Source organism: Cydia strobilella, chromosome 4 (assembly GCF_947568885.1).
Source record: "Cydia strobilella chromosome 4, ilCydStro3.1, whole genome shotgun sequence".
Taxonomy (NCBI): Eukaryota; Metazoa; Arthropoda; class Insecta; order Lepidoptera; family Tortricidae; genus Cydia; species Cydia strobilella.
Window position 1 is genome coordinate 11,686,838 of NC_086044.1, and position 20,834 is coordinate 11,707,671.

General features: G+C 35.8%; 1 protein-coding gene across 1 annotated transcript in view; it reads left to right on the forward strand.

Annotated features, from left to right (window-relative positions):
- The window catches only part of LOC134741076 (homocysteine S-methyltransferase-like), a 44,198-nt gene that overhangs the window by 21,543 nt on the left and 1,821 nt on the right, over nt 1-20,834 (forward strand). Inside the window, exons 2-6 of the mRNA XM_063673840.1 lie at nt 6,980-7,178; nt 13,011-13,181; nt 13,993-14,093; nt 16,506-16,667; nt 19,969-20,183. Of these exons, the coding sequence (XP_063529910.1) occupies nt 6,998-7,178; nt 13,011-13,181; nt 13,993-14,093; nt 16,506-16,667; nt 19,969-20,183 (830 nt within the window). The 5' untranslated portion in view covers nt 6,980-6,997. The remainder of the gene's footprint in view (nt 1-6,979; nt 7,179-13,010; nt 13,182-13,992; nt 14,094-16,505; nt 16,668-19,968; nt 20,184-20,834) is intronic.

Genomic DNA, 20,834 nt, shown 5'->3' on the forward strand with positions numbered 1-20,834 from the left:
GAACGGGATAGTCTTATGTATCTTTCAGTAGGAGTAGCAGAGAAAGCGCTGTTATTGTTTGTCCTTGTCATAGTTTCACTTTTCCACCGCTGCCACAACCGAGGTTGTGGCAAACAAATAAGTACGTGACATGTTATGTTTGTTCGTCGCTTGTTTAATTATCGTTGTTTTGTATGAAATTGTGCTTTCTCTTATGAAATATAGTGATGGTTAGCGTTTTGAATGCTTGAACTTTGATAAAATACTGGTGAATTGTTCTGTAATCGGCTGTAATAGCCGCTCTGAGCAAAAATATGAGATCATAACCTTTCACACGTAAGTACGGTATTTTATACCTTCCTCTTAACGCAATATGTGAGAATAACATCGTAAAATTACGTTACACTCAAAGCAATGTAGAATCAAACGATTTCAATAAAAATATCACAATTATTTACGCAAATTAACAAAACATTATTTGTAAAATTATCCGCCCAAATTACGTAGGTAGGTAAGAGTCTGAGGTCAGCCATTTTTAAACTTCTTCTTAATTTAGCTGCATAACAATCATGTTAGGGATACCAGATGAAAATATCATAATTTTATGGGTAATTTTGACCTCGAAGTTTTTTCGTACTTCTAATTCCAAAAAATAAATAAACATTAAATGTGGTGTACATTAATTGGTGTGATTGCGATTTGTGATTTCTTTAAATTAAAACCCATAATACATTTTATTTTACGTTTTATTTACTAAACATGTTTAGTTTTTAACCACCTGCGCGAATTATAGGAGGTATTTCATTGTTTATACGCCTAAAAAGAACGGCCCATTGACATTTTATTTAACAATTTTTTAATACCGTCAAACAAGCTAACTTTGCCTCCAGGGTAATCGCCCCAACGTGATATCAAATATTGGGGTAATTTTTACCAATATGGTATCCCCACGTTTATGACGTCATCTATGTCTATCCCTTACGGGCGCACGCGTATAGCTGGTCTATGTAATGCTAGGTCTATGTTTTGATATGTTTATATCAGCTGTACAGTTAAGAAAAACAGTTTTTGCAATGATAATCGTTGTTATTTGTCATTAGTATTAATTGAGGGAAATTAGCTAAAATTACGGCATAATTAATGGAAGACTTTTTTTTATTGGTACATATCCCAATGCTAAAAAATTTGCATCTTTGGTGACAGATTGCACAAAAACTATAAGTGCTAGCACTATAGTGTGTATAGAAGATTAATACCAAATTTATTAAGGATCAACTCGTTCATACACACTTTTTCTGTATCTTGAACGGTTTTCTTAAAAATTGAGAAACACCGCGTTTCGGGCCCTTTGAGGGTTTGCGGGGGGGTGACGCAGAGGGGGGAGGGGTGGGGAAGGTTCATAAAAAATAAGTTCGGTCCATAACGTACATATCCCAATTGAAAAAAGTCTTCCATTAATTATGCCAAGTTTTCCATATATTTCGTTCCAGAAGCAACGTATACTATAGGGTCAGGTGGGGTAAACACTCAAGAACTTATTCTATTTCATTCCTATTTTATTAAAAAAAAAAACCTTGTATGTAGACGTCGTTTTAAATAGAATATAAATGAAATAGATGATATTGATCCTTTTCACGCTTCCTTGCCTAGTCTCAAAATGAAACTTAAACGTAAGTAAATTGTTTTAGTTCAAGTATAAAATAATAAATAACAAAATGTATAAATAACTTTCCGGATACAACTAATTCATTGAATAAATTTAAAGCCCCTTAGAAATTCTACATCATTAGCATTCGAAGAGGTTTCGTAACCCATGAAACCTTATAAAAAATAGTCTAGATTAAATCACGTAGGTAGGTACCTGTTTATTACCACTACGACGTTTCACGTGTTATGGGTGTTCCGAAATTAAAAGCGGTTAAGTCTCGTCCCGTTTAATTAACACAGCGTGTGAAAATCGGGAGTACCTAAACATAAAACCGATGCCAGGTAAGTTAGTATAAACGCTCCTTTCTTTCGGGTTGTGATTAATAACCGGTTGAATTATCATTCGCATTCAGGGCCGCAGTCCTTATCTCCAGTACCTATTATTCGTTTCTGTTTACTTCGTTAAAACTGTGCTCTTCGTCATATATTATTCGTCATGTGTTCGATTTGTATTTAAAAGCGAACAGCTCTTTATTTCTTTATTACACAATATTCTAGGATTGGAAGATTAACCCTCTGTCATAAAATAGTTATTTGTTTTACAAGGGGGCAAAGTTGTTGTTAAACCTCTCGTGCTAATATTGACACCCGAGCAAGCGAAAGATTCTAAAATTAAACCACGAGCGTAGCGAGTGGGTTGAAAATGGAATCTTGAGCGTTGCGAGGGTTTCAAGGCACGAGGGTTAAACAAATTTTGCCACCGAGTGAAACAAAATTTTTCACCATACCAACACAAGGAAAATACAACTGTAATATATCAAACAAATTTAAAGCAAATCGATTCAAAATGAATGTTATATTAATGTTTGTTATATTTATCATTCAAAATCATCATGCAAAAGTATCAGTAAATTTTCCAGTAAACATAAGAAAAAAACTCAAAATTTTCATTAGATTACTTTGCCTCACATGTCAGTAAAATTCAGCTTTCTTATCAGTTTTTGAACAATTAAGAGAGCCTTTACTCGCTGAAAAATATTTGTTTTAATTTGAACTTAATTCACTAGAGGCTTAAGTTTGTATATGTATGTATTGACGCACGTTAAAATGGTATCAGGTCGTTACATTGGAAGTGCATTACCTATAGTCTTTGCGGAAACAGAAGAGTCGTAAAATGTATGGGGCCCAATATATTCAACGACTCTTCTTATTTGTATTATATGTATAGTACAGTGTATTATAATTATAAGAACTCCTCACAGATCTTTACTCTGACCCCACTCTCGTTATCAAGTCACGTTTCTGATAGGTAGGTCAGAAACTCAGAAAGATTTATCATACAGTATGGAAAAAATTAATGGGCCCTGGAGGGAAAGTGTCTTAAAAACCTAAGTTAGCTCATTTTACTTAAAGGAAATATTCCTTTATTTTTTTAAATAACATAAATAATAATAATTAATTGGAATTTTAAGTCGGTCCGATTCCCGGGCGAGACAAGCGAATTAAAAAAATATTTGAATGCAGTTTTGTTTGTTTTTTAAAATAAAAGAATGTTTCCTTTAAGTAAAATGAGCTAACTTAAGGTTTCATGATACTTTCCCTCCAGGGCTCATATTTTTTTTCCACACTGTATACTTAATTACTTAGCGTCCGTCGTCTGTAGGCAATCATAAAGTATAGGTATAGCAAATACCTAGAAGAACTTTGATAATGCTGTGATAAAATTAACAACAGATATTCTGTTTATTTAAATTAATCATTAGTTAATGACTTTGTTGTTGTTCCAGCTAAGAAATAATCATTGTACTTACCTACTTAGTGTACATCTGCATGCTGGCGTGCATACATGAAAGTTGTCCGAGCGGGCTTTATCAATATGATCCAATATATATATATATTTTTAATTCATTTATTCATATAATACAGTTACACAGTTACACATATACTATAAATGCGCCAAACTGGAGTAACCAGTTTGTTGGCGCGCCGCGCTCAACTCTTACTTAATTAAATGTTTAGTACATTTGTGACTTATTCTATTGTTAGTAGAAGAGAAGGAAAAGAAAGCATGCATTTATTTATGTTAGAATAATTTTACATTTTATGTATGTTGTTAATATATTTTAATACGCACATGCAAAGAAAGCGCCTCATTAATACATGGCAATGCCAGACGATGCCCGGCGGCCGGTGTAAATGTCCTATTAGTGGCTTCTCAGAACAGTTGCCAGGAAAACGGATATAAATGTTTGGATACGGAATACGGATATAAATCTACTATGTACTAAGTTCTCGCTGTTTCCATTAGGCAGATATTTCATCTTCGTTTTTATTAAAAGATTTTTCAAAGCTTACAATTTAAACAAAGAAGGCGCTTTCTTTGCAATTTTTGAAGCGATTATTATCGAAAATAGTAATAAATTAATACCTAAATAATATTTGTCTACATTTTAGTGTCCCTAAATATATACCTACCTATATATTTTTAATTTAACTACAATACCATAGCGGCTTATAAAAGACACCTATGTACATTCTAAAAATTATGTTACAATTACAACAAAACAGCACAATTTGGTTGATACAATTTTTGGCGTCCAGACCCTGATGTCTATTAATAGGACTTTAAGAGCAAGTTTGGCCTGGCCAGCCTCATAAGAGCTCATGAGAGGAAAAACTCTTGATTGTTGAGGTCGCCGTCTTCGAAATCGATGTGAAGGACTATGTTTAATATATTTATATATATATTAAGTACCTACATTGCCTACTACAATAACAATTCAAAGGCGTTGGTAAACACGAATATCAAAACAGTGAAGGGTGACTTAAATCATCTTGATGAAGTATTCAATGACCCGAAAGCTGATTAGAAAATTAATTCATGTGCTTCCATCTTACGGCCCCGTGGGTTCAGGTTCTCTCAACCAACTCTCACTGAGCGGGATCGCGGATATCATGATTTTGAATTTTAACTTTTTGTAAGTATTAACAAAAAAATAAATAATCGATGAGTTCAATCAATAATGAAATAGCGCATTTTTAGAAGCAATTTTCATTTTTTTGGCTTTTGTGCATTTGATGTTCTGATTTTTTTTCTATCGAGCGTAAGTCAAAAAATCAGGTTACGAATCGATGAAGAGAAGCCTCAAAATGGCTAATTAAATTTTTGGCAACCGTATTGTGATCTAAAAAAGACTTATTTTAAACTGCTGGCTGAACCTACTGCACCTAGATACTACATTACGTTTCTGCTCTTGTATATATAGTTGGTCAAACCAAATTGTTAGTAAATAAGAACAAAAAAAACTATACTCATCCTTTTGTTTTGGGTGCTATAGTATAGTACTAATGTAAGACAAAGATAGCATGATTCTCTCTGTCTATGTTTGAAATGAGACAGTCCTTTGACAAAGTATATCTACCAAAGGCCTGACACTCTTTGATAGAGAAAGATAGTCTTATTGCGATTCCTATAAGAGGAAAGAGAAAATAGTGCCATGCTTTGTCCTTATCACCGACCGGGTGGCATCATAGGTAGGAGGCGATGGTGAAATACCGAAATTTATAAGAGTGAAAGAGAAAAAATCCTATGCTGCCCAAATTTTATATGAATATTGTTTCTCTTACCCTCGGTCGCTCGGTGGCGCGTACTTGTATAAACTATATGTCTATGATATCTACTGATGCAATAACTATGGAAATGTTAGCTATAAGTATACCTACGAGTAACGGTCGGTGAATTACTCGTAAGTCGTAAATTATTATAAATCTATATTATTGAATACCTATGTTTCAATTCATTTAATTACTATGTTGTTGTAATTTGCATTTTTAGATGAAAATGGTCTTTATATAAATAATAATTAGGTACTATCGTTAATATAAACAAAAGTATTTAGCGTGAAGATAATAATTTGCTAAATTTTATTGTGATTATGCTTATTAGTCCAGAATTTTAGCTCAGAGTAGGTAAGTACAGTTCCATCCGGAAGAAAGTATATTAATTATAAGAAATATAATTTTATTATAAATTGGTAGCTTATGCAGGTATAAGAAAAAATGTGTTGAAGCAGCTCGTCAAGTGGTTTTTTTCCCTCACACTTATGTTCCTATTTTCAGTTATTCAATGTTTTTAGAAAATAAACTGTTGAAGATACAATAAAGCTACCAAAGAGCAATACCACAAACCCATTATAATTTTATTATACTTAGATTTAGATAGGTATCGTAGCAAGTTAGCGATACCTACCTGCCCAAAACAGCGAAAGTGTTTTTTTGTAATCCTGTAAACCCTTTGTTTGATCAACAGAGCTCTGAGATTTCAATAAAATCTTCAATAAGTAAAAGGGTAGCTCGGATACCTATACCCCCGTTACTTAGTACATTAAATTATTCGCAACCGTTGTCAATAACGACGGGCATTTCCTTGTTCCGTTACGTTTCCCAGGCCTAATGATATTGTGCGCATTATGCTCTCAGAGAAAAGGTAGGCACGTTTATTTCATCAGAAACTACCTATTTAATGACAAATCGCTTAACAGATACAATACAAAGGATAATGGACATGCATTGGTTGCTATTAGAACAAGAATGAAAACCTATATTTGTTAGGGTTCAATATATATTATCATTTTCATTTATATTCCGTTGTTCGACACAACAAGCAAATGACCGGGGAGGGTCATTATCGGGTTATTTTATCGTTTTAGTTATTTTGTTTTGAAAGCTACACCAACTTAAACCCTTTTGAAACTGCTAGTTATCCCCCGGCGGAGGTATAAGTACCTACTGTGAACGTTTCAGTCCGTGCTTTAAACTCTATAAGGCGACTGAAAAATTACTTTCCGTTTGTCATGTTTCTACTAGCCGTGGCCGTGGCGAATTGTTAGAACCTAGAATTACATTTCGCAATTGCATCGTTCGCTTTAGAAATGAGCGAAGAAAGCGGGATTTTTTCATAATTTAACTATCATTTAAAACTCTACATCTATTGTAGGAATACCTAATAGATATTTGATTTATGTTCGTTATTGAGAGTTAAATATCTCTTACTATTACGAGTATCACGACTGTTATTTATCTATTGTAGTGAAGTGACTATAAAGCTCGCGTTCATTCTCACCGAGCGTGAACTATATCAACGGGTTTTTTTAAAGTGCTTTTTAACAGTAATAAACTGCAGTTAGGCTTTCGCTGTGAGCGATTACATGCCTTGATCTGTAATTTTCAAATTTTCGTTTTATTAATCACGATAGTACATTTATTACCAAATGACTCGTACGTTTAACAAAGTATAGTAGCAGCCTGAATTTGTCTTCTATCAGAAATGACCATTGCCTATTGTTTGTCACAGTTCTATCTCACACAAGTGATGACTCCAATGAACGGTGAGCTGGTGGAGCCGCCGAAGGTGGTGGTGCTGGACGGGGGCTTCTCGTCGCAGCTGTCGTGCCACGTGGGCCACGTCATCGACGGGGACCCGCTCTGGAGCGCCCGTTTCCTTCACACCAACCCCGAAGAAGTCGTCAACGCGCATTTGGACTTTTTGAGAGGTAATGTCAAGTTCAATAATGGCAATCTTTAATTACGTAGCGGTGGAGTCAAAAAATTTTGTGCTTTTATACTTTGGCGAACAAATCTAATATTAAGTACTTACAATAGAGAGAGAAGAAATCTTTCTCGAGCGAGACATTAGCCGCAATATGACTTATGCTAACCCACAGCACTTAATATGAAGCGAATAAGTGATTGAAGTGCGAGTGGCACTAAAAAATGAACTACCCCGAGTACTTAGATGAAATTGGCCTTAAAATCGAAATACCAAATTAAATCCGGACGTACTTTACACGCTTCTTAGTATCTATTAGGTACTAACACTTTTGTAACTCTTTCGCGAGGCTGACATTTCAGTGATAACACAATTTATAAATCCACGTATGCGGTGTCGAGCGGTCCCCGGTACAATGCGTCGCGCCAAAAACACCGTTGTAAGTAGTGAAATCTTATTAAGATGGTCGCTTCAAAATTTTAGCCTTTATTTGCGTATAAAGTAGTATAAATAATATATTATATATACTGGCATAATTTTGCTTCGTATAGATTTAAAAACACCTATACACGAAAATAATATGGTTAATTACCCACATCGTTCCTTTCAAACCGCGATAACTCAAAATGTTGTCAATGTGATTAGACATGTTCTTTCCGTGTACCCTTCATATGTAGTCGTACATGCAATTTCGACAAAACCAGATTGACTTTTGTCAGTCATAATAAAACAAGTGCGGTGTACGTAATCAAACATGTAAAAAAAAAAAACAAATGCGAGCAGAAGCATGCCAAACAACGATACCAGATTTACGCTGCCCTTATTTTAATACAGTGATTCTGTTTAATTATACACCAACAAATAGTTCCTGGCATTTCCTGTTTACTTTGGCTTCCCTTTGCCGTAGCCAAATTGGAGATATTAGCTGTTAATCTAATTCTTATTTTATTTTATTTATTAGAAAAACTTACAGCTAAAGTAACACGTTAGGTAAAAACATAGAAGCAGTGAGCCAATTACAAGTTTCCACAGATAGAAACTGCGTAAAGTGCATGGCGTACGAAATTACAACTCTAATAATACTTACTTACTTACTTATAAATATACTTTACTTATCTTACTAGACGAGAATTGGTTTAAAGTTTAAGCTTTTGTTCTTCTTGTTCACTGTTTAAACTTTAAACAGTGAACAAGAAGAACAAAAGAGAGAAAAAAAGAACAGGATAGAGATACTAAAAACTGTAATAGATGTCATATATTAAGGAAAAAGTGACGAAGCCCTCCAGTCGTGAAGGCCGGATTCGAACCGGCGTCTTTAGCTATCGCGGCTAACGCCGTGAACTAGGCGTCTTAAAGACGCCTAGTCTTACTAAGATGGCATATAGTCAAGAATTTCGGACGGGCACCGCCGTGGCGGGGTGGCCTAGGGGTTCATGGCGTTAGCCGCGATAGCTAAAGACGCCGGTTCGAATCCGGCCTTCACCACTGGAGGGCTTCGTCACTTTTTCTTTAATATATGACATCTATTACAGTTTTTAATTTATACATATATAGTAGTGTGACTACTTAAAAAACACAAATCAAAATATTTAATAAAATAATTTGATTTGTTCCCAAACTTGAGAATAGAGATACTGTTAACAGTGGGAAAAGTCTTGAATCATTAGTTTACGTATCGAACTAAAGCTATCGCAGAACAGATCGATGAGACCATGATGTTGGCAAAGCTGATTGAAAGACCTACCAGCTCTTAGAAGAAAGGAGTTTTTCCTGTAATTAATATGAACGAAGGGAATATGGAAGGTTTTTTTGGTGCGAGAGGATATGCGTGAGCGGACTGCGAACTTCAAGTCGGCTAGTAGATCAGGACAGTCCACATGGTTTTGAGCAATTTTCATAATATAAATTACGTCGGATAGATTACGCTGGATGTAGAGAGTTAGCAGAGGTAGCAGATGAAGTTTGGCACAATGCTGTTTATAACTTTGTTTTGGAATTTTGAATTTAAATCACAGAGAACGAATAATCTTTTTTGAATTCTTTCTATTTTTGAAATATAGGTGTCATAACAAGGGTTCCAAACCTGAGAGGCGTACTGGAGATGGCTTCTAACAAATGCGCAATAGACAATTCTAACATGTTTCTTCTAACATGTAAAATATTTTGACATGTTTCGTTTAAAAATGAAGTAAATTCTGGACAATTAAAAATGAAGGAAACTTTACCGCTATATACCAAGCTCGCAATCACTGAAATAAGCTTTCTGACATTATACGTATCTACACATATATCATACACCATTAAACTCTCTACATAAACCCTCTACGATGCGTTCAAAAACCGCAAAATGCGGCCACATAAAGATAAACTGTTTTGTTAGAACAAATTTATTATCCGTGTAAATGTTATTATTTCGTAATAAGTATAATAAATTCGATATCAATTTAATAATGACATTAAAATTTGGAACATCTCTGAATAACAAAGGAATGGAATGATAAACCCACACTCGTGTTTTAATGCCTTTCATTATGTAACATTCACATAAACTAAGATTACTGAACTAAACTTTTTGTGGCAGATGAAATTATCACTAGGAAACCTGTGAAAGAATTTCCACGGACAGTGAATAGGAAAATCTTGCACCGTATGTTTCCATCTCATAATTTTTTTAAGAACTATTGCAATTTGAGCTAGGTACCTATTGTACTATTTTCTTTATAGGTAAGTACCTAAACCGCGAATGCTTATGTATATTTTTTGTCCACGATTTCTTGAGTAAAAATTGACGGTAGACCGTAGATATTTACACGTAGGTACCTATAGGTCTTTATTTCCGATACCTAGTATATAAACTAAGTAGGTATTATCTATTAGTTATTAAAACACTTCGTAATCAGAATAATTAAGCTAGATAAGTGAGTGTTTTTTATTCAGCTACAAACTTTACTAAGATAAGCTAAAAACTTTCCTCTTCAGCTAATCGTAAGTTTTAATAAAACTTGAAAATCCATGTTACAAACTCAATCTAGACAGATACATGGTAGGAACACGTATCAGAATGTCGATTGGGAGTAAAAGACTTCAAAGTACAAAGGCCCAAATTGCAGAATCCCTACGTAGGTAGGTAGTATTCGCACCGATATCGTCAAACCCGATGACATCACGTATCAATACCTTAACGTGACACTGCCAGGCACAACTAACCCCTTTGAACTGGAAAGTAATTGCGTTGATCTACATTCCAAGGCAAAGTTTAAATGAATTTCTGTGCCGCACACAGCCCGCAAACAAGTAAGCTTTCACGTACATATGCGTGTTTTGACGAATTACACGTTAGGTCGCTTTCAGCTCGTCATTTCTTGTATCCAACAGCGAGAGTGCGACCTCGCGTCGTGTCATCGTCCTCTGAAAGCGCTTTTCTTCGCCACAAAACGGACCGTTTCTTTTCATAAGGAGAAGCTGAAAAGTGTCTCCATGCAAATAACTCCCCAGAGGGAGACAGCCTACTGCCTCGCTTTGCTGCCTGCTATAGTAGTGATCATTATGAAAAGACATGAAATGGGTCCTTATTTTGTGAAATTTTAAGAGTTTATGCCAGAATTTTCATTTCAACATTTTATGTGGATGTATTTTTACTGTTTACCAACATAACTTCTCGACTTTTAGGAGTTCTGTAGTTATTTAAGAGACCTATCAATTTACCTATTATAAATTCAAGTGCTAAAACATGCGACATAAAGCGCAGTACTGTTATTTGGCTACGGCTTTCTTATAGCTCACTTTACGTTGTAATATCCAGCTGTTTCCAAATGATTATTATGATTGACGCTGGTTACAGTTGCCAAGATTTGCCGCTGTTTCTCCCACATTCGCTAACTGCCCCGCATTTGCATAGTGTAGAGTAGACAGGAGGGAAAAGGCAAGAGGCCAAACTTAGCTATAAGTCGGCGCAACACAGCCCGCAGCCGCGGCCGCGCCGCGCAGTGAGCCCGGCTACAGGCCGTAGCTGCCATTAATCACCTTGTCTGTCTAATACGTTTTCATTCGGAAGCCGTGCGCCGTCTTCTATTTACATAATTATTTTCTAGCAGGCATGAGTTCCTTTTGCCGATAAGTTCCTTATTGCTCAACTACTGAGCCTCTTGAAGCGTTACTAAGTTTTAATAATATTAACTTAACTGTTTATGCCTTTTAGCCGCACCCTGCTCACAGTTAATACTAACAGTTCGCATAAGTTTAATATTTATCGTGTTAGTTTACTAATATAAACTTATACGGTATGATTATTTTAGACAGGAGGCTTGTGTATTCGCACAAGATTAATATCGGGTTTCATTTATTTTAATTAAGATATGGTAAGAACATTCATGATATATGGTATTTAAACTACAGTCAAGAGCAATGAGAACAGTTCACTTTATGTGGATATTTTCTTTTAAAGCGAGCAGTTTTTATTTTTTTGTGTAGTTCAGAACCATATCGAGAATAAAGGTAAGGTAGAGGCTGAACTGTATCATTCGAGGCACCCACTTAGCCTGAGGTCAATGGGAATTGATCTCTGTCACATGAGAGATGCGAGATTTTCCAAATCGGGCCTTAGGAAATAATCTGAGAAACGAGAGAGAGGCATCAATCTTGTTGGCAGTTGAAGATGTGGCAAACAAAGTTGTTCTTAGTGCATTAAGTAATCAGTATTTTTTTTAATGTTGTAATTAATTAAAATGACATTTTTGCAACAAATTTAACTGATATCAAAATTAAGCAATCATACGATACTTAATCATATGAAAACATAATGTGTTATTTTAGTTTTCCATAGGTAGGTATGTACTAACTTTGACAAATAGGTAGACAAAACATTTTGCGTAATCGGTGCTGTAATCGAAAATGGGTAGTATTATTTTATCAGTGTTATTCATTTTACCACTTAATTACTTGTACGTATGTTGCCGCTTATTCTTTGTTTACAAGCTCTGCTACCAACTTAAAATGATAGTCCGACGTACGAATTTATTTTACTATATATATAGGTATACTATAACACAACATTACGTAATGACACCTGACATCGAATTCAAGTCATAGTATATTACGATACAAGTGCGAAAAATAGGAAATTCGCAAAATGTGGCGATAACTTAAAACTTTAAAACACGACTGAAGTGAATGTTTTAAATCGACACGAGTTGCGAATTACCTATTCGCACTTGTATCGTACAAAATTTTACAGTACATATGGCCCTTTAAATTTTCGACATAGTCCCGTAATGTGCTAATTATCGCACTAGTGCGGTAAAGTAGCACCATATGTACTGTAAAGAATATTAACTAACCTGCCAATATATATCAGTCATGCAATGGCGCAATGCATTCATAGAATCCAATTCCAACAATCTTGCGTAAAAGGCCTTCCTTAAATTGACTCGTCAGGCCCCGTAGACAACGTGCCAATCGCTAACGCTCCGTAGCGAACGAAACGCACTGTCACACTTATATAGAAGAGTGATAGAGAGACACAAAGCGATTTGATGGCGAAGCGCAAGCGATTGTCACCTTGGCCGCCCGGTTACGGCCTCAGTGGTGTGGTAAGCGTTCTGCGGCGCGTGCACCATACTCGTAGAGCGTCCAGCTTCCAGCGTTCACTGAGGCCATTCGCATACGTTTGTATATTTGATTTGTTTAACAGGGACACTCGCTGGCCGCCCTAGTGTCACCCGACCCGAGTGTCCACTAATTTTTAACACAAACAGAATAAAAAACGGATGATAATAGGCGAGGGAAAAGGGTGTTGAGCGGATAAATACTCAAGATGATGATGATGATTTCTTTTCAGCTGGAGCGGATCTGATCATCACAAACACGTACCAGGCATCAGTAGGCGGTTTCGTAGAGCATTTGGGCGTTAACGAGGAACAGGCGTACGCGCTGATAGAGCGCGCCGTTGAGCTCGCTAAACGCGCCCGCAAACTCTATCTCGAGGAATTCCAAAACTTCTTGCAAAATGGTAAGAATAATACTGTGGCCATCTAAGTGAGCATAACTTGTTTTCTTAAACACCACCACGTATAAGGTTAGGTTTCTTTTATTATAATCCCTATCAGTGCGCACATGATGGCATCTGCTGCGCCATAGCGTAAATGAAACGTAGTGTCTTGAGGCGCTTACTAAATGGCGCATTATGAGAACTGAAAATATTAGGGTAGATAGGCACACCTATACATATTTATAGAAGCAACAAGGAAAAGTGTCCTCGTAAAAATGGGATCCACGAATGAAAGAAAAATATGTTTAAACTTGAAAAATAAAGTAAACAAAGTAACAGCGAACAATTTGTAATTGTTTCAGGAGTTGTAATTACCTACGAAGGAAAATACGGGGCTAGAAATGATTTATCACTCCCGACATTCCCGTGTCTGTCACAAAAACATGATGGCAATTAAATTGCAAGAGTTTTACTCAAAACAAAGGTTTTACGAGACAAACTTCCATAAAGGACGGATGCAAGCATGCCTTAATTACAGTTTGCAGAGGGTCATGGGATTAGGGTATTTAGTGCCAAGTTTTCATGTATTCTATTCGCTTGCTGAATGATGTCGAACTTTTGCCTTGGGTGTCCAGTAATTATTATGACATCGGGTTCCTTAACTCCTATGCACAATCGGATATCACACATACTGGTCGTCTCAGATGAGCGTTCACCTGAGTTCGGCCCGACGTAGGAATAACAGCTCAGCGATGAAATAGAGCGAGCTGTTGACACTTATTGCGCTTTGTTAATGCTATGTCATGCCGTTAATGAGTACTTGTTGATTTAGATCACGTACCGCTGGTAGTGGGGTCCGTCGGTCCTTACGGGGCCCATTTACACGATGGCTCCGAGTACGACGGCAGCTACGCGGATACAACAGAAGTGGAGGTAAAAATAACCTAGCGCCGATATTGCTATAGGTCAACTATTAATAATAGACGAACTTCACCGCAATAGGAGCTCATTAGTGCATCGCCATTTTCAGCATCTACTGCGTCATAGAATGCTTTTAGGGCGTCAGAAATCGGAAAAAGCTTTCGAATAAATTAAATGTTAAATGTGAAGCTCGCCGCCTATGTTGTAAACTCTAAATAAGTATTTTTATTGTAGTATTAAGTTACGAAGTAAAATTTCAGGATTCAACATGAATAAATATTGTTATGAACAAGGCTCGCGCCTGTGTATTGGAGAGAGGCGCATTGCAAGAAGTATCAAATCAACATCTTATTTTAAAAGTTCAAATGCCGCTCAGTTTGAATAGTACAAGTATGTATAGGTGTGTAGTATTAATGCCACGACAGGAATTCCTTTGTTCTGTGGATGGAAACATATATGTGATGTAGGTACATATGTACGGAGCATACTCGTAACATTATTTTTATCTGCGCAAACTACTTTTTACTTCATATACATTCCGAATAATCCGGGACAAGCTTAAATTTTATTGTCAACAAAAGTGGAGATTCTTGAGATCCTTTCTACTGAACCCCCCCTAGCCATGAATGCATTGCCTAATAAAGGTTGAAAGCGTCAGCTAAATCGTAAAGAGGGCCGTAAAGTTGCCGGCAAATTAAAATTTACATCGGCAATATGAAAAAGTCCCTCACCATTTCTCTCTTTTTTTGAACCGGACCGTCATTTGACTGGGGCGGACAGTTCATTAACGATAGGTACCAAGATAGAGGACAAATGAACATCAGTAAAGTAACAAACATCATGTAGCGAAAATATTTACAACTTTAATCTTATACCTTTAAACGAGCAATTCGTGTATATACATATATAAACGATTTCGATGAAATTTGCTATATGGTTTTCGGGGCGAAAAATCTTATCTTATCCCTGGGAAAATGCGCATTTTTTAGTTTTTATATGTTTTCCGACCAAAGCTCAGTCTCCTGGATATTTTATTTTTATGTCCCATTAAATATTCGGACATGTATAATAGGGTCATAGAGTAACTTATACTAGAGCGGTACTGTCATAGTAAATTTTGTAACCCCAGTAAATTCACTGCCATCTGTCGACACACTTTAAAACTAAAAATAAATATTTATAAAAATACGATAAAATGTATTTAAATATGGATAAATTATTTTTTTATTTGCATTAATTATTTTTATATGATTTTGACCCATGTTCTTTCACTGGTATGCGTTAAAATTATAAATAACAAACGAAACAGTCAACGCCCTCTATACGAGTGTAGGCCAAAACTAGTGGCGCCATCTGATCGAGAATCAAATTTTCGTAATTTTCGAGGCACGTTTTTTCCTTAGACTGTATCCATCTATTACGGAGTTATATCAATCTTTGAATAGGGTGTTTGACTACTAGTCAAATCAGTTTCTTTTTCGAACTGTCAAAGCGAATTTTCTACTACGGAATTTATATGAAATGACAACAAATTACCTACTCCTTATAGTTTTATACGGGTTTTAAAATACAAAATTGTGTCTAAAAATAACAGCTGTCTACGTTCCTCTATTAATCTTCTGGTACTTTATTTCATGCATGATGTAAAATAATTTATTTTTAATACAGTCAAATACCCTATTTAATAAATGTACTACCGACCAGTTATCAACCATAACCAAACCATGGAGTAACTTATACTAGAACGGTACTGTCATAGTAAATTTGTAACCCCAGTAAATTCACTGCCATCTGTCGAAACACTTTAAAACTAAAAATGAAGATTCATAAAAATACGATAAAATGTATTTTAATATGAATAAATGATTTTTTTTATTTGCATTAATTATTTTTATGATTTTGACCCATGTTCTTTCACTGATATGCGTTACAATTGTTAAATAACAAACGAAACCGTCAACGCCATCTATACGACAGTAGGCCAAAGCTAGTAGCGCCCTCTGAACGAGAATCAAATTTTCTTGACTTTCAAGGCACGTTTTTTCCTTAGACTGTATCCATCTATTACGTAGTTATATCTATCTTTGACCAAACGTATCACAAACGAAACAAAATTGATAGCATTTTCGGACAGGGTGGACACAGTTTATCACTCGTTAATATATGTATGCAATTATAAAGGAAACGCCAGTTTTTTTATGTACCTATTTACTTTATATGTTATTTTAACTAACGCGCGGTGTCAGAAAATGGCGTATGCTGTAGCATATATTGCACGATGAGCGCGAAAATCTGTAGTGCTGCAGCGCCAAGTGCGACTACTTATAATGGTTATAATTTATTAAATTAATAGAGCTTTTAACTCTCTACTACAGAGACTACAGCCTAATGACAATAATCCATAAATATATTTGTATTTAACAGACGATGCGCGAATGGCACCGACCACGCATTCAGGCGCTCGTAGACGCAGGAGTCGATCTGCTTGCGCTTGAGACTATCCCGTGCCAAGAGGAGGCTGAAATGCTTTGCGAGCTGCTCCGCGAATACCCCCATATGAAAGCTTGGCTGGCCTTCAGTTGCAAGGTACCTTTTTTTTGCAAGTTACATGTTCGACATGAACGAAACTATATGAGAATGGTAATAATCGTTAAAGTGGAATGAATAAATGGACGTAATTATGTAGATGGAGCTATAGGTAGTTAATGGACGAAAAGGTACATATTAGCAAAATGCTCTTGCTACACGACACAAGTAAAGCTGAATTGGAAAACTAGTTATTAATATCGATTTTAATAATCAAGGCGCCTAGCCAATATTAATATGGAAGATTGATAGAGAGATGACTACGGAGCGTTAACGATTGGCATATTGGCTAAGCACCCAGTTTTTTGTTCACATGTTGCTTTGTTTGACAATGAACAAAACTTTTGTATTGTACTCGAAGATAGGACACTCGTTTTAATTGCGTAAAGCTATCTTACTGATCCAACTTTAGTAGGTATGTTTACCTTTAAATTCAGTTCACGATCTATAATCCGTTTGTTATTTCACCGATTCGTCAAATTATTTTTAAGTGCTGCTTTCCACTTTCCACTACTATTTCGGGAAGGCAGGAATGGAACTTCGGTTTATTGTACCTTTTAAATAAATTCTTATTCGGGTGAATTTCATCTTTTAAACCACTTCTATTTATTACTCCTATGATATACACTTCCTTGTAATAGGGATGATGACACATGTTGAATTTTATAACACAATCTAGTAAAATAGATAGCAAATGAGCAATTTATCACAATAATGGGGATACTTATTAAAATAATATATGGAAATGACAAAGAAATACAGGATCTAAAAGTTTCAAAATTTAAAGTTTTCTTTAACCTCCTAAAAGGAATAAAGTAAAGATACCATTCGATTACTTGCATTTTCTCCAAAAACAGATTGTATAGCAACTATATGCATACACGCAATATTTCACCGACAAAATTGCAATTTTACTTATTTTCCATACCTTCAAGATGGGCTCTTAGCTCTTAGTGACCTTGACGTCACGTTCACTTATCGTTTTGTTAGGAGCGTTTCGCGAGTGAAGTACGACTGTCGGACTTTGACTATCATATCTGACTTTTGTATTGCTTTAGTGCCCATGGTCCCATATAGACATTTGATCCCAAAAACAAAGATCGATTGATACCATTAATAAAAATTTGTCATCAAGCCTATTACGAGTATCAATTTGTTTCAAAAGTACACCTCTTTGCTGTTATATAAGCACGTTTTATTTCACACAAAATAAATGTTTTACGTCAAATAAAACAAAGCTAAAGCAGTGCAATGCAACCACAACACAAAATAAGTAAACCTAGTTAACCTAGGATAAACTTAATAGGCAAAAGTTATAGCGAGACAAAGTACGTTCTTGTGAAGACAGAGTGTAGCAAAATAAACGTCAGTTAGCAGGTTGTAACTATACTAACATTATTGCTAAAGATATCGATTTTGATGAACTGCTAATTAATATCACTTGATAACCACTTGGTTATAAAAAAAAGGTAGACTGGTAGACCAGCCTTATACACCGTGTTTCTTTTGATTTCCGTTAATTTCAAGGGTGCATTCCTAAGCTTAAATTAAGTTACTTTCTAATTAACTCCATTTCGGAGATAATAAATATTTTTTTTTAACTGATTAGGCTCCTACGAGCGTGTACACTTGCCTTAGGGCCTGCTTACATATTGATTAGTGTTTAGTACGAGTTTATACAATTGCTACTAAACGTAACTACTATCTCCGACAATTGATGTTCGAAATGACATTGATATGTCACAGCCTTAACTTGTTTGGTTACGTTAAATAATAATGCCCGTGTTACAACAACGCTAAAGTCTGTTCGGAAAGAGAAGAGTCGTGGAATGTATGGGGCCCAATACATTCCAGGACTCTTCTCTTTCCGAACAGACTCTATATGCAACATTTATTTACTTTTTATATATTTTTTTTTAGATTAACTGCCATTTAGTTTCCTTAAACGTACTTACCAATACCATACCTCGAAGTTACCGGAATTCAATAAAAACACGGTGTAGGGTAGGGGTAGAAAGAAAATGCAACCATTTTCTTGGCAATGCGTACAAGATAACCTACATAATTTTACACCCCCTTTTTTGCATTTTTTTTCTAAGACATTGTTTTGCTCTATCAGGCGCAAGCGAGGCTAATCACGATTTTTTTTTATTTACCAAGAAAAGGATAAAAAAAACATTCCAGCATTTCCAGTTTGAACGGCCACAACTTTGCATCAAAATTTGGCAATTGACTCGAGAAAGTTGTCAACCTGCTTTATTTGAAACGCTATCGCAGCTTTGGCCTAGTTTAAATCTTGCTCGCTTCGGTTGTTGTTTTGTAACAGATTTCAAGACAAGCTATTAAATCGGCAGGCGATTGGAAATTCTGCAAAACAATTGGATATACTCGTATTTTATTCCAAAAGACACGTTTTACACCTAAATAAGTTACCCCTTAGTACAGATGTCAGAGCCATTGCTGTTCTAAAAAGTGTGCAGTGTTGCGATTTTACTTTCCAAGTACGTTTTTTTTAACGATAAATAATTATAATTTGGTTTTTAATGGATTTATTCTACAATTTCCATTCTGATATTTAACTCCCCATTTCATAAATAACGATACTTTTACCTATATTGTTAATTAAAATACTTACTATAAAAGTTTAAAGGTACTTAGTCATGTTTTTAGGGTTCCGTACCTAAAGGGTAAAAACGGGACCCTATTACTAAGACTCCGCTGTCCGTCTGTCTGTCACCAGGCTGTATCTCATGGACCGTGATAGCTAGACAGTTGAAATTTTCACAGAATATGTATTTCTGTTGCCGCTATAACAACAAATACTAAAAAGTACGGAACCCTCGGTGCGCGAGTCCGACTCGCACTTGGTCGGTCTTTTTTTAATACACATGTATTTTACTTTCCTCGCATTCGAAATGAAAAGTAGTGTTGAACTCGGGTGAAATATTTCAACCCTTGGTCACCCTTGGTTAACAGTCTACTATTACCATCGTATTGTCACGGAAACGTACGAACTACGAACGTGGCATGCTAATTTCAGTCAGTCTCAATATAAAAAGTACTGAGGTTGACTGAAGTAGCATGACAAATACCTGCGAACGTTTCCGAGAAAATACCATGGTAAAGGATTATGCACTACATCTGTACTACCCTACTAACTTTCAATGCCTATGATTTCTCCTAAAATTGGTATCTTAAATGCTTAATTAGACCTTACAAAGCAATTTTCTTCTGGATCAATGAATTACATGAGCATAAGTCTAATAGGTACATGTTTTATTCTTTTTATTTTAACTTACAGGACAACCAAAGCATAGCTCACGGCGAAAGTTTCCAAAAAGTGGCAAAGAAGTGTTGGGAAACGAACCCTGACCAGCTGGTGGCCGTGGGAGTGAACTGCTGCGCACCGTCCTACGTGAAAAATCTCATGAAAGGTTTCAACGACGATCGACCACACGCGCCGATTCCACTTATCGTTTACCCCAATTCAGGCGAAAAATACAACCCCGAGATCGGGTAAGATTTCGCAGTTTGATAAAACTATTACTCTGGGGTCTCAGCCATCGGCCATTTGACCTTATACGAGCAATGTGTACGGATAGGAACTATTGTTAAGATTTCATTGACTTTTATCTTCCGTAATAAGCGTTATCTTAAGATTTTGGATTTTTTTCCCATTTCCACTACAATGTTTACAAGGTACCTACAGAATATATCTTATGTTATGCGAATATCGTAGCGTGTGAGGTTTTCCGCGTTGTCAGCTCTGTAGATACACCTACGGTTTATTTTATTTATATTAGCTTTGTCGATAGCTTCACGGATAATTGCAAGCCCTCGCCGCCGTCAACGTGCATTTACGAGATATCTGGCTGTATTCGGGACCTACAAATCGAAAATAATTTTCGCCAAACTTTGCTAAATTAACTATACTCGCACCCAGTAAGTATAAGAAAGAATAAACTAACAGTTGTCGAGGGACATGTCCTTATCATAAATTTCACACATTTTATAGCTTAAAGTTACTTTCATTTTCGTGTATTCCTAATATATTCTTTCAATCAAATTTTTACATTAAATTAATAAGGACTGAGGAGGACTGGGGAGTAAGTACTCCTCAAACAAAATGTATATCTTCACACTGCAGTCAGGTTACTCTTTCTAATT